Below are 15,396 nucleotides of genomic sequence, written 5' to 3' on the forward strand. Positions count from 1 at the left end.
TGATATGTACCTCATCAATGTCATTGATTTGTGGTGTGATCGTATGATCCAAACTTCACTTTGCAACACACATCATAATCCCAACTGAGGCCAGAAACGCCCAACATCCCGAAACAGAATAATCCAGTCGGCATTGTGGTCCCCATCTCCCATTGGACCCATACAGCTATAGTGATGTTTCCAACTAGGACTCTGGTCTCCTAGATTTGGTGTCCCCTCCCTGCCTTTGTAAATCTTCAAAATAGTGCAAGTGAAAAAAGAAGCCTTGAATGAGACTAGTGTATCCTGGCCTTGGTATTGTTCCCTGAGTTTGGCAAAATGGATCTTGTGACACGCACTCTCCTGGCAAGGGACAGAGCGTCCTTTGTGCCCCCCTGTGTCTCGTTCCTGTGAAACTTGAACATTATTCAAAGGGTTTTTTTCTCACCACACAGTTGAGGTAATTCCTTAACCTTGAGGTAGAAAATTTAGAACAAACAACAACGTAGGCGTGTTTGAGAGAGGAATCAGTAGTTAGTTCGATGGTAATGATGCTGGTAGAGAAAAAATGCAGACGTATGAAAACAAGAGCGTGAAACCAGACAGAAAAAGTGAGCAGTGGTTGAAAGCAAAACAGAGGTCACTCCACTCGAAGGCAAAGCAGACAAACGTGAACATCTGAAAGTGTTCCTTCAGATGGGATGCAAGAACCAACCCGACAGGGAGTGAGAACGTCGGTGCTCGGGTTGAGAAGAAGTCATGCTGGGGATGACACTTTTGGCACGAGCCGAGTATTCTGGGTAAACAGATCAATGATGAGAGAAAGAAGAATGACGATGATGATGAAACAAGGAAAAGGAAAAAAAAAAAAGATGGGGTCCCACTTTTCCATATAAAAGTTCCTTATTCTAGTTTCCATGGCTTGGACATGTCCAGATTTTAGCAAAAGAAATGAAACGATGCATGCTTGATTTTTTTTTCTTTCTATTTTGTCTTCAAAGCAGTTGGAAAATGGTAAAAGAAAATCTATCTACATAAACACAAATGATTCATAGCTTTTAAAACTCCTGATACTGCAAAAAAAATCACTTGGTTTTATAACAATGAATAAGGGAGTCAACAGCTTCACACCAGTAAAGCAAAATGAGCTATAATGTTGATTGTAGAAAAGTTCTTCCTTGCATTAAGTGTTTGAGGGCTAGGCTAACACTGCTTTGTGTTGACTTTGTTCCTTTATGTGCCACTGTGCAGGATGTCTGATGTGTTTATCTGGGGGCACTCAACCTGCCAGACTGACGGGAACAATTCCTGTTTGAGTCTGAGTCGAGACGGGCTCACGAGTTGACATTTAACTATTGAGATAAGATAACAAAAAAGGGTTTTGAGTTATCATTTCATTGCCGGTGGCATCAGTATTGCTATTCAGTAAAAAAGTTCTACCATCACAAAAACAAGGATTGCAGTTGGCAGAATTCAGAATCTGTATTTTGAACCTAAGACCGGTCAAATCAATGAAATACAGACACATTATTGTCTCTCAGTAACGATTTCATGTCAGCTGGTCACACCTCTGACCTGAGCTGTCACTCAGTGTTCCTGACATAAGCATTAATATTGAAGTCAAAATGTGTTTCAACCCATTTTCCATTATTCTACTGCATCTTCAAACACACTTGTGTGATCTGAAAAAGCTCTACAGTTCACTGATAATTTCAAAAAGGGCAGCACTTATCAAAACTGTTTTTTGTAAGTCAAGCCCTCTATCTCTGTTCTAAACAGGGTGACTCTAAAAGTCTGTCAGATCAAGTGAATGCATTCATTTTTTTAACCAATGGTGCTGAAACCATGTATGAAGTATTAGGATGACATATGTCATTGTGATATCTCACCAGCCACTCTTTGCGCCACCAGACCTTCGACGTTGAACTCTTCGTCTGGCTCACCGTCTCTTGGCTGGGGTGAGGCTGAGGCAGCGCTGGGGCTCCTTTGAGGCTCGGAGACTTCTGCAGACTGGGATAACGCACTTGGAGGGTAGGTGTTGATAGGCTTAAGCTGACTGTGACCAGAAACAGTAGGATAGGCTAGAGGGGAAGGACTGGTTACTGCCATCTCAGATGTGTACGTTAGAGATCCCCCCATAGGTGCAGCTTCTGGTGTACTAGGTTTCCCAGAAGTCATCTGAGGCATTGTCGAGTGGCTGGCCTGGCTGGAAACAGGGGGAGCAACGTGTGGAAGAATGGCAGTATCGGACTGGTAGGGGGGCCTGGTTTGGCTCTGGGAGAAGGATGGCTGGGTAGTTACAACATTACTTTCACAAAGTGGATCACTTTGGGACTTGGGCAGCAGCGAACGGCCTGGTTCCAGGTCCAGCATTAGAAGATTAAGGGTTTCAATTGATTGCTCAATTTCTTGCTGGGAAGCGCTGTGTCGATGAGGGAATTGTGGCAGGCTGTGATGGCTGGGAATCATTGCTACAGACGGAGGTGGACTAAAAGTGAGGCCTTCAGTTACTGGCTCCTCTGGTACACCAAACTGTTGCCAAACATTTAGACCACGTTGGACGGCATCCCTGCTACTGCTGGTGCGGGTGGGAGCTGGTGGCATGGAGTTAGCCTCTCCACCAAATGATTGGGAGCGGCACACGTTGCCATTATGGGTAGACATGTAATGACCAGAGGATGGGGCTGACTCGCTTTGGGTCAAAGTGGCAGGTTTACCAGACTTGCCGATCCGTAAGTGGTGGGCTTCCACAGGTTTTCCAGGGACACTGCGCTCCAGGTATGGCACATGTTCCTGCCCATTAACAAAAGACTCTGGCTGGTAGTAAAGATCAGCTGGTGTAGCCCGACCATCCGTGGAAGAGAAGGTCCCTAAACTGTCCACGCTGTTGCCCTCTTGACTGGTAGGCAGCTCATCATCTAAAATGTCTGTCTCACGATCAACGCTACTGTGCCCATTGACATGAACCTGGGCAGGCACCAAGTGAAGCATGCCTGCAGCAGCAGATGTTGGGGTGGACAGATATCCTTGACGATGCATAGGCCCTTCAAGGCCACTGAGCAGCTGCTCCAGCTCCTTTTTCTCTTGGGGACTGATTGACTGTTGTGCAGGTGGAACGGGGTGATGTACTGTGGGTAACTCCTCACCTGCAGGAATGTGTGTCTGGCACACCGTGGACGTCTGAGGAGCTAGAGCTGCTTCATCAGTTCGGTCAGTTTTGATGGAAGCAGTAGAGTTTCCTGAGTCGCTGCTCACTGACAATGCATGGTCAACTGCAGGGAGGGCATGTTCAGCAGCGGTGGGTGGGAGGCCATTAGCCGTGACTGTTCCTTCAATTGACTCCTTTTTGCGAACTTTGGCGTACAGGCTGCCATCCAGGGGTCCTTGGGTATGAATGACTTCTAAAAAAACAACAACAAAGGCTCATTAGAGTCACACTAAGCCATACATGATAATCAACAACAGTTTGTTTGTTTTTTTGCACAGCAAAACACTCAAGCACTGTACATTAAGAGCCGTAATACTTTGTCCATGTCTGCGTCCCAGGATTCGTTGAGACAAAGTGAGGAGCACTGACTGAGAGAAGCTGTGGTATCAGGAGATTCTTCGAGCATGGTCACAAGTACGGCTGTTAAATTAAACACTGGCTCATGACCACCTATTCTGCCAGCTTCAGGAAATGAGCAGAGACCGCGGCATGCGCTGTGGAAAAAGTGATGAAATCGCCGGAGCCTGCCTCACACTGTCCCAAAGCCAGCTGGATGAATGTGTGTCACCTGACAGATGACAACTGATCATATGCTGATCATATTTGTTTATGGTCTGAGTGTGAAAAGGATAACTTGATGTGGAAAACAGCTGGCTGAGTGATCTTTTCATCACTTATTTTTTAATCCTGAATGGAAAAACTGTAGGCTAAATTGTGTTTCCTGAAACAAACACACATGTACACATACCCTAAAAACACACCCATTCATGCATGCATTGACACATAGCCACACCCAAATCCAGTGGAGAGGAAGAAGGGAGTCCCAATCAGAAGAACTTAGTCATCGCTGGAAAATCAGCCCTACTGTGCGAGGGAAAGCCTGGAGGCTTTTTTCTGGGCGTCTGTAACCCAAAGCAAAACAAAAGCTCAACTTGCGTAGATTCACACTAAAAACACACAACATAAACGTCAAGTAAGATTTTTCTGCCGACCCACATATCAGCCTACCTTACCATTCTCTCATCAAGCGAATGCAGTTCAACCCCTTGCAGACAGATGTAGGAATATCTTTGTCACGAAAATTAAAAGTTTAGTGTTTCATTCAAATTCATTCATTCATTCATTCATGTGTAAAAAAAATAAAATCTGCCTCATATTATTTGCATCTTAGTAATATCCAAAAGCTGTTGAGTCGATCCACTGGACGTTAAGAAAGTAATAGTTTGTTTCTTGGGGGGGAAGGGGGGGGGGGGGGTTCAGATTATTCCTCTACCGTCCATTTAAGTAGAAAGTAGAAATCTTGTAACCCATGGTGAGGCAACCAAATCAGATTCTACAGCTGGGAAAAAAAGCTGCACAATGAAACTGTCTGTGTCTCTGTGACTTATGGATATCTCCAGCTCAGCTTTAGTGAATACGGGGCTCTGTAATGGAGCTTGGTGGGCGTACACAAGCTGGGTACAGCAAAGTCTCCTTGACTGGCCCAGGGCAACGTGCCAAGGAAATAGTGCACTGTAGTGTCTGTACTCTGAGGCTGGTGGAAACAAACCTGGGGGCTCCTGCTTATAGACAATCATGCATTAATCCTAATCCATTAGAGACTTTTCTTTTGGTGGTAATTTGGTGGATATGGTTGCTTCTAGCATGCCTATTCTGGTAATGGCTTGTCACAGCAGTAAATGCAGTTTATACAGTATATATTTTTAGTCAGCTCATCACTACGCGTCATAGGTGCCACAGCGGCCATAAACTCAACATTGCCTCCTCTTGATGGTCAACTGCTAAGACTTCAAAATGAATAATGTCATGATTACTTATAAGTATAAAGTTCAGAGCTGTGCTCGCATTCCCATCCACATGAGCATAGACACTGTTAACACCCCAAACAGGCTGATATACAGAACAATTAGACGTAGAAGAAGATCTCGCTTAACTTTCTCCACTTAGGCACCTACCAGCAGGCAAATGTTGAGCAGTTAGGATGATCACAAAGTTCACTTCAGCTCCTCATCCTGAACTACAACACTAAAACAAGTCACCTCAATAGAAGCAAATGCCTTCTGAAAGAAAATAGCAGAAGTACCTCTACAAGAGTCGGAGTCGGTTCCCCTACCTGCGTGAGCACCCCAGATGATGTCACAGTCCCGATCTAAGCTTGAAAAATCTTTGGCAGAGGAGCCCCCAAGTGGAAAAGGAAGGGTTACAGCAGGAGTTCCCACTGCTCCTGCTCCTTCTCTCTTCCCTCTGTAGAATATCAGTCTGGCCAGATCAGGACAGCTACGAGTGTTGCTGTCTGCTCAGTGGTGTGCACAAGTTTAAAGGCGGCCCTTGCTGTGTGTGGATATGTGGGAGGTCTATCACAACAGCCTGTTTGATGGTGCATGTGGGAGGAGGTGAAGACGGGGGTACTGAAATCCAGAGTAAAGAGTTTGGTAGAATGACATCAGCCCCTTTAGATTTAGATCTAACACAATTTCTTGTGGTACAGTGTGCTACCATCCCCAAAAGTCTCAATGAAAACATTTTTCCTTATATGGAAGTGGCTGAAAAAAATTAAGAAAAATATTATAGGCCATGTAATTTAAAAAAAAAAAATCTTTTCCAAGCATACACACACCGAGATGCCCCTCCTTTACACCACTGGTGTCGAAAGCACCCATGTAATGGAAAGACCTACTTTGTCCAATAATGGCCATTTAATGAGAGAAAGCAGAGAGAGAAACTCCACCCTGTTTCAGTCAGATGGAGAAAACAGAAGTTTAGTGAGCAAGAAAAAAACCCCAGAATAAATATGACTATTTTTTATGACTACTTTTGAAATTATGCTGATCTGTTCTTTCCCACAATTCTTTCAGCAATCCAGTCCATATCACCAAGTCACTGTACACATTAGCATGCAGGACAGTCCCTTCACTATTTCACAACAGCACAATCCAAAACTGACTGCAACAATGTTCATCATTATGGCTGATATCAACAAAAACGTGACTTTGGCCTCCGCAAAATGTTCTCATGTCAAAGAGATTCAGTGGACGGACCGTGAATATTGCGCACATATTGTGTTGAGTTACTGTTTCCTCTCATTTGATTGACAGATCAGGTTTTTACTGTTTCAGACCAGGTTTTTTTTAAGGGGGAAGTGATGAGACATGATCAGTGAAAGGCCAGGAGATACATCTGAGAATTATTTCATGATGAAATGTTTCCTTTCTCTTGGGCCAATATCAAAACCAGCCAATAATCCTTGACAATCTACTCAATCTGTTGTCATGTCACAAATAGAGGCCATACATTAAATTATTGTTGAGGATGAAGGAGTACGAGAAGGTTTTTTGCTGAAATGGAAAATTTTAGAGCATTTCTTTTGAAAAATAAGGATGTGAAATCGAAATAGTTTTTGGAGTCATGAATTTTCCTACAAACCAGAGTAGTTCACTCTTGTGAACTGAAAATTTGAGCAACAGTGACAACAATGGATAACAACATGGATTTTTGAACTACATCTTTTCTCTTTCTATATTCCCCACATCCTCTCCTCGGGTCACGCTCTATCCTCTCGGTGATGATGATGATGATGATGATGATGATTATGATGATGTTCATGACTGCAATAACCCCACCTGTGATACGGCCCGACTCTCACATCACATGAAAGCCCACTTTATCCTGCCCGCTTTTACTGGCTCATGTCGTCACTCTGGAGACGACGTGACGGATGAGCGATCCACAGAATCCACATTTGTACGAACGGAAATCTAATCTGTCACTTTAGACTGCTGCAACTTTTTATGGCAGACTATTTATGTTGGGCCTGCTTCTGTGTGAGGTGACATGTCTGCCGCTGTCTTTATTTCATTGAAGTGAACATGCGTAAGCCCCTACAAATAACTGATTTTGTTCCATCATGCACAAGAAAGTGCACACGTATGTGTGATATCTTACACTGTCTGTGTTGGTGTATACTCAGCAGGAGGCAAATACTTGCTCTGTGAACCCAAGCGCATTAGTCAGAAAAGAATGTCTGCCATATTGACCCATGGGCCCCAACTAATTACACAACACTGGGGAGGTTGAACTCTGTCTAAGTAGTCCTAAAAATGACAAATTTTTTGTGTGCATATTTCACTTTTTGGCATACAAATCACTGCAGATGGAAAGAGCCGCCAGATATTTTGAGTTTCTGTTGTCCAGATGGTGCAACTGTGGGACATCTTGATCTTTGAACTTTGAACTCTGACCCCTGTGGTAATATATCCCCACTTGGAAGCGGAAATAGCTTGTTTCCCTTTTAGCTTACATGGACAAACACCATGTGTATTATTCTGTGTTTTTCTGTGCATGCGTGCTCAAGAGTATGTGGACATTCCAAAACATTCGGAGGTCCATATGATGAATGACAAAAAGCAAGGATGCTATATTTTCACACCCCCTCTGGCTTAAACCACTAAACCACTAATAGTTATAATAGAAGTGAACTTGATTCACCCTGAGAGAACAATGTGCTCCAGGAGCTGTACATTATGTCAGTACAGGCTACTGCTATATTTGGTTCATGACTGAAATATTGATTCGACTAAAAAGCGCCCCGGCTGTGTGAGAATGATCAAGGACATCAATTAAAATAATACTGTAAATTATCTACACACAACACTTACCTAAAGTGAAAAATACTTGTCTTACAAGGTTCAGATTATGACAGTAAAAAAAAACATCCCGCACTCCCCATGACACAAATCAATCAATCAATCAATACTAAACCCTATGGGAGGTTATTCCCAGAATATTGGCGCGGTAGCAGACAGTACATTTAAATACAGGTTAGTTGCCCACATCCACAGCCTTAAATTGCCGAGTCAAATAAAAGTACAGGAACATGTTCTGGTTTAATGAACACTTGAATCTTATTAAATATAAATGTAAAATGGCTGAATCAATGTGTGTGAGTGCAAACTCACCAAGAGTGGCTAATGGCTTAAAGATAATGGAGTCTGCTTTGATATTAATTGGTATTGATATTCTTTTCACCTTCATACCGGCTGGTGCTTCCCTTCTGGTAAGATTACTATGAAATGCTTTTGCTTATAATACAAAAATATGTTTTTAATCTGGAATGCAAGATCAATTTAATTAAAAATAATAACTAAAGTGGTTCTGAGTGGACTTTGATCTCCATCGAGGTTCATTAGTCCTGAAACATCTGTTTGGCTTGCCTGCTCCATGTCAACCACAAGATTAATCAAAAGCAGTGCAATTTTTGTTTGATAAGAGAACATGTTGACTAAATTTTGCAGTATGGGATCTGGGCTCTTATCAAAACATATTCAGAACTGGATGGGTTATCTCATGGTTCATGACCCACCATTCCAAGGAGTTTCATGGGAATCCATCCAGAAATGTTTTTTAACAGAGGGTTAAACTGTGGAGGATACGTTGATTGCTAAAAGGTGAAAAAGATTACTAAGATATGGAATGTTCTCATGTCCCAAATGTCTGCTTTTACTCTTCACTTGTAAAAATGACATGGATGGTGTGAAAGAGATGGAGGGGGACAAAAAGTACTTTAAAGAGGTGTTGTTCTTGGAGAATAACAATAAGATGTGAGTCAGTGGTGGTCCAAGCTTTCCTTAACTACCACTTCTAATTAATTCTAACTCTGACCGACAGTCATTAGTAGACGCAAAGATGTGACTTGAGGAGAAAAGAACAAGGGAAAGGCTGTGAACCCTCATATTCTTTGAGTTTTTATTGAACAAATAACCTGACTCTGTCACTACGACACCATCTACACTTCTAATTTAAGTGATGACGGAACACAATTAGGATAAACGATTAATTTGTGCATCTTGATGCTATTGGCATTGAGCTTCTCGAGAAGTAAAGAGCACAGCGTTGTGATGATGAGCAGGAATGGCTGATACGTGAACAGAACTCCCTTTAACAAGAAACATAATAACAGGGGTGGAGAGGCCGGTGTTCCCGATGGAGCCTGATGAATGAGTTGGAGTTCATGCTGAAAACTTTTTCCCTTGTAAAGTTCACCTCCCGTGTCCATCCACCCATTGGCTCAGGAGGGGTCTATTTAGTAAGTTAAGTGACCCATACGCAAGCTATACTGCATGCCAATAACACACCCATAACAGGACAGAGGTGCCTAGGAAAGAAAGCACTTGTCTTGATCTTTGTCTACTCCTGCCTTCGCTTTAAATAGACTCCACTAAGCAAAAGCACAGACAGGGAGAGAGTCAAGGAGACCAGTTGCTGGTGCCAATGGAAAGGTAAGCACAATTAGCCATCAGTCACCTGAAAGACAGTAGGAATGTCTGGCTATCACCTGGAAAGCATAAAAGTCAATGTACATTTATTGTTGACCCACATTAAGTGTTTCTAAGCATTATCCTTTATCCTACAGTGGAAAATAAGACAGAAGAAAAGTTGGTATGTGAGAAGAGCTTGTGGAAACCGGACATGATTAATTACACCCTGGCTCTGCCCTGTCGTTTTTAGCTGTGTATAGATGGCGGGACAAAAAGAAAGGGTGAGAGGGAATGTCTGGCCAACAGCTGGAGTAACGCTGGAGATAAGAGAACACTAATTCATTCACAGAGATTGCACAGCAGATAACTACAAATGTCTCATCAGACTTTTTCCTGTGAAGAAACTTCACATGAACACAACAGGTTAACAGCTATGATCTGTTATGTCTAAAGTTTTAATAAACTTTCTTTGAGATGATGCGACTGTATTCATAGCAGCGCATGAAGCCTTGCCTCTACAGTCAGGGGGTTCTAATTAGAGGAAACTCATGTTCCTCCGCCCCCAGAACCAGGGTCCAAATGGGAACACACCACCACACAAGGCTCTTGTTCTCAGTCTGTGTCCACTGCAGTCCTTCCAAGACTGTATTTACTTTTCTGTCTCTTGTTATGAAATGGGAGCAAAGTGAAGTTTGGAGTCAAAGCAAGTTAATCCTCCCAACAGCCCACCAGACTGGGGGATTGATATGGAAGCCTGTTGCCAACACAAATGACCAGACAGTTCCCCTCTGCATCTTCCTGGAGCAACATCACTGCCACTGATGACGTCTAGGCTTCAATTAGGTCACATCATTATCCACTCATCTATCAAGGGCTGCATTAAAATCCAAAGAGCTTCTCCATGCTTCACCCAACCTTTGCAATCTTGAAATTCAAGGTCCTTGCTCCGCAAATCCATTTGGCTCCACAAAAAACGTTTTGAAACTTTCAACCCAAGTCCATGCCTCTTCCTTCAAACATCATTTGTGGAAATCCACAAGAGTTATGTAGCATTTACATAAATAAGAATAAATCAGTATTGGAAACAGTAATATGCAAAGTTAGGAATATCTATAAAATCTATATAATTCTGAATTAGTAATGTCTGTATGTCACTGTTTGAGGTGATTTACCACACCTGGTTCTGGACTACTTTAGACTGACCACATGAATCTCAGTCATAAGCTGGGACAGAACAGTCTCGGCAGTGACATCATTCATGACATCAACATCCATCTTCACCATGATTTTCTAAATAAAACATCCCTCCCCAGACCCCACCTGCATCTGAACCAAACACAGACTTTAATTTGACTCGTTTCAGTCTCTTGCTTCAGGAATGTACAACGGGGCCAGCAGGGCCGTCATGGCCAACGCCACCGTGTTGAATAACTTCAGGGGACAGCGACACAGATGTCCTTGGCTACTGTTTAACGATCAAAGATGTTGCATCAACCCCCCACAGCGTATTTGTCACACACACATACACACACACACACACACATTATGGTACTTAAATTTCCATGCCTACCATAGAAGACTGTTGAGATCTGAGACCACTCACACACTGCTACCCACTGTTGACCACAGTTGAACCCGGAAGCAAGCCAGCAAACTGTAATAGCTGTTTGGGTAATAATTTCACAGGTTGTTATCCATTTGTATTTTTTTTGTTGGCGGGGGGGGGGGGTTAAACTGGCTTAGGGCTTATTCAACATCTGCTCCAAGACTACAGCAATCAGCTACAACTGATAAGACTGATATCCAAACTGCAAAAATAGAGGTATAATGTAATAAGTAAATGAGCCGAGCCACTAAAATTGTCACACACACACACACACACACACACACACACACACACACACACACACACACACACACACACACACACACACACACACACACACACACACACACACACACACACGCAATGCGCCTCGATGTTTTTTTCCAGAAGTTAACTCCACCGCGTGAGTGTGGATGGAAAAGATTAAGCACAATGTGGCCAAGTGTTTGGGTAACACACAACCTGATGTCAGTAAGCGAATAAGTGTATTTTTAGATAAAGTGAAAAATCAAGTTTCTTGTCCTCTGCAGGCTCCCATATCTACAGGACTGAGCATGCTACTCATATTTGTGATAGTCAGCTGACAACACAAAGAGCAGAGGTTAATGTCTGAGCTCATCTACGGCGAGACATGCTGGACAAACATCTATCATCTATACCAATTTACCAGTTTGGGATCAATAAAGTATATCTGTCCATATCTATGTCTTTGAAACTGTTTCCGAGCAGCCGCGTGCACAAACCCACGCTGACATTCTCTGACATTCCTCATCCTGTGTATTTGGGCACAAAGGAGCTTCACAGTCAAGTGGAAGAGTCAGACTTTAACTCCTCCGACATCTCAGAGCAAGGAGGAGTGTGATAAATAACAATTACACATTTTACTAATGGGAAAATTAAAGAATAAACGTCTCCATGAGGTGATTCTGTTTGAAATATCACATTAACTGCTAATTCAGTGATATTCATACTCCCACCAACAAATTACATTCATGTGGTTTTTATGACAGACCTGCACAATTCAGCAGATATTTATGTATGCATATCAGTCTGAAACCTTTCTGTCCATTCATCCGCCCACCTGAGGGGGAGGAAACAATTCATACCTCATTGACTGAGCATTGGATGAAGAGACCTGTATGTCAGTATGGTGTGATGGGTGACCAACAGGGTAACTTTATGAAAAGTTGTGATTGTCTGGCAAAAGTATTTCTTTGTGAAATCCAGAAATCTGAATCATCATTCACCATCATGCCCGGGGTTGCAGTCAAAGTAAGACTGTGACTGGTGAGCTTTTCTTCACACTAACCTTTAAATTTGAGGACAGGTGTAAATCAAATTATGAAAAAGGAATAATTATACAAGAGAGTTAAATGATAACAGGAGACTGTTGCTGCCGACCCATTGTTGTATTATCAACCATCTCATGCATTTTTAGACTTCTGGACCAGAAACAGGCTTTGAGACATGCAACCATCTCAGAGCTTTCTGTTGTTGTAGTATATTTTAGCATTCTATGTACCTTTTAAGCTTCAGTTCCATCTAAATATTGGTAGAAACATTAAGTAACTTATAAAAAAAATTACAATCCAAGTCATTCATCTGGTTTTTTGTTGTTGTTTTTTGTGCTCTGCAGTGTCTTAATGCTTCCTTTTCTTTCCTTTTATCAGATTTATCAGTGTTCCAGGTACATCAAAATGATTTTTGATGTATCTCCATTTGTTTGAATTTGTTTGATTGAGACAATTGATAAGACTGGTGTTACAAATTAGATGGTCGTGAGTTCCCGCCCACTTGAGAACTACGTTTTGCCAGAGATTCTCTAAGAACTACTTTTGTTATCTATGTAAGAGTTATGGTGACTTCTGGTGCATGAATTGTAGAACTGGGATGCATTGCATATTTTCTTTTCGTGTTTATGCAAGGTGCAGGCATGACAAAAATCCCTATGGTGAAACTCACCCACAGCAGCTGATGCTGATTTTACAGAGTAAACACAATGAAAGTCGACATCAATCTTTGGAAACCAACAACCACACAGACAGCACTTACTCAATGCTGAACCCAACAAAACACAGGCCCTATAATTTAAAGCTTTAAGTGAGGCCTTGATAAGCAAGAAAGGCATAAAAACATGAAATGCAGCTGCAATCGAGACAAAACCAGGACAAACAATACCGTTTTTTCTTGTTTTTAACTAACTCTGGAGATATAATACATCCTATCCTGTTTTCCCTCTCAGCTTTAAAAGGCACTCCATCACAGGAGCTAATTGCCTTTTCAGCACAAACAAGTGTGTGGCCAACTGACGGACTAAGTGCTCCAGTTTCTTGGAAACACTTTCCCTCGTGTGTCTGTGCAAGGAAACTATTTTTAACTGTTTTTTTAAAAAGTTATTTGCAAGCTAGGACATTGTTAGTGCATTTTGTAAAGCTCAGTACAGATTGTAGGACAAAAGGGGCTGCTTAGAACCACATTTGAAGTCAAGAACTCTTCAGAGTAAAGCAGCTAAAGTAGCTCATCTGGTATTTGTGTTCACGTCTAAAGTTATCAATGTGTGTGTGTGTGTGTGTGTGTGTGTGTGTGTGTGTGTGTGTGTGTGTGTTCACCTCTACTAAGAGAGAATAAGAAGAGACTTACATCTATTCTATTTTAGCGAGGCCTATTTCAAGCTGCTGCTGAGTGTGTGGCAGACACTTTGATAGAGGGTAGCCAAGTAACCTATGACCTTTGGCTGTCTGGGAGGCCAATAAAACACATTCAGGGGGGATGGAGGACATTCAATAAGTCAGTTTATCATTTTATAATTGTCTTTAAAGTTCAAGCTCCCTCAAAATTCTAACTCATTTTGGGAAATATTCACCACCGTTAATAAGAATATTACATGTGGCTCGCACATTTAAAACATAGCTTGTCAATTAACCAGTTACTTCACTTTTTAAAATCGAGTTTTAAGCATGAAGCTAGATTGAAAAAGCAGAAAAAAATTTATCAGAAACAGCAATCCATTATTTCCCTTTATGGTTTTACTTTTTAAGTCTATAACAATGGTCATTTGACTACTTTAACGACACCGTGTTTAAACAAGACTTTGCGTTTCCATGTACAAACATATTTAATACGCTACACTTTTCCTGATTTAGCTTACCAATATTATTGCATAATGTGCATCATGAAGAAATGGGTTAAAACTGACTCAAATAAATGAAATAATTAGATTTTTATTCGAATGACAGTAACGTATGCTGTCAAAACTACTTTCGACTATAACGTGTAAACACTGGATTCCAGTGGGGAGGTCATGTAGGTTGTTGTATTCGGTACAAATTTAGCACACCGACAGAGAACAAGTAAATATTTCCATAGATTCTGCACAAGAACTACATCAGCTAGAATGATGGACTGTCACCTTTACTGGTTTAATACCACTAACACATCTATACCAAAATAACAGATGAAGGGGAAAGCTTTTCCAGACACTAAACAACAAACAGAGAACCCCGACGGTCACACTGAGGCTCGACAACAGGCTCACTGCTATCACTCGGCAGAGCGTCGCTTCCTTTTTTGGGTGGGAAGAACCACTTTGGTCACAGAGTGACCACCGCTGCCTCAACAGGAAGGCCCTGTCCATGCCTGTGGCTGACCCCAGGAATGTCTCACGCTGTGTCTCCGTCCCATCGGGCCCCTGGCTTCTCTGTGGTCATAATTTCACCATAAACCAGTTGAACCATATCGGTGTCTGTCCTTACTTTCACATCATGATTGACTTTTTATATCTCCAAAGCAATTTTGTCTCCAAAGACAGAAATTCCAGATTATGCACTGACACCAAGAAGAAAAGGGGAACCAGATTTAAAAAAAAAAAAAAGCAAAAAATGTCAATTTTGAAAACTTTCATCACAGTTTTCTGTTTCAAAAGTGTTAAAAAAAATTTCTGATTAACTTTGAATCACGGATTAAGTCATATGAATTGTTTGGGTCACGTAATTTATTTATTTATTTATTTATTTATTTATTTATTTCTTATAACAGGTTTCCATCTTCAGTTGCCATGAAGCAATTTTTCATGGATTCAGAAACTACACCCAAATTTCCATTTGCGTGAACTGTCCCTTTAATTGTTTACACACTTCTACACAACTGCTACCACGTGATTTATCTCCGAGATCATTCTGGCGGCAGTTTGAACTCAGATGTGACTTCAGTTTGACCCTTTCGCGTGGGAGTTTTAAAGAACCCGAAGTGTGGAGAAGTCTTTAGACCCCATTAGAACTCAGTCGTGTCAGACAGCAAAACAACGGCGGCCTTGTTCCGAGGGTCTGCTGGGTTTCCGGTGCCAAACATGT

The 15,396-nt window shown here is 41.8% G+C and overlaps 1 protein-coding gene across 15 annotated transcripts in view; it reads right to left on the reverse strand.

Moving 5' to 3' along the window:
* Nucleotides 1–15,396, reverse strand: part of tns1b (tensin 1b) — a 133,547-nt gene that overhangs the window by 15,351 nt on the left and 102,800 nt on the right. For 14 of the 15 annotated variants that reach the window (XM_068328726.1, XM_068328732.1, XM_068328728.1 and 11 more), the window contains 2 exons: nt 1,869–3,380; nt 695–775 (listed from right to left, as the gene is read on the reverse strand). In XM_068328726.1, the coding sequence (XP_068184827.1) occupies nt 695–775; nt 1,869–3,380 (1,593 nt within the window). The remainder of the gene's footprint in view (nt 1–694; nt 776–1,868; nt 3,381–15,396) is intronic. The other variant, XM_068328731.1, reaches the window with a different exon arrangement.

This window comes from Antennarius striatus, chromosome 12 (assembly GCF_040054535.1).
Source record: "Antennarius striatus isolate MH-2024 chromosome 12, ASM4005453v1, whole genome shotgun sequence".
Lineage (NCBI taxonomy): Eukaryota > Metazoa > Chordata > Actinopteri > Lophiiformes > Antennariidae > Antennarius > Antennarius striatus.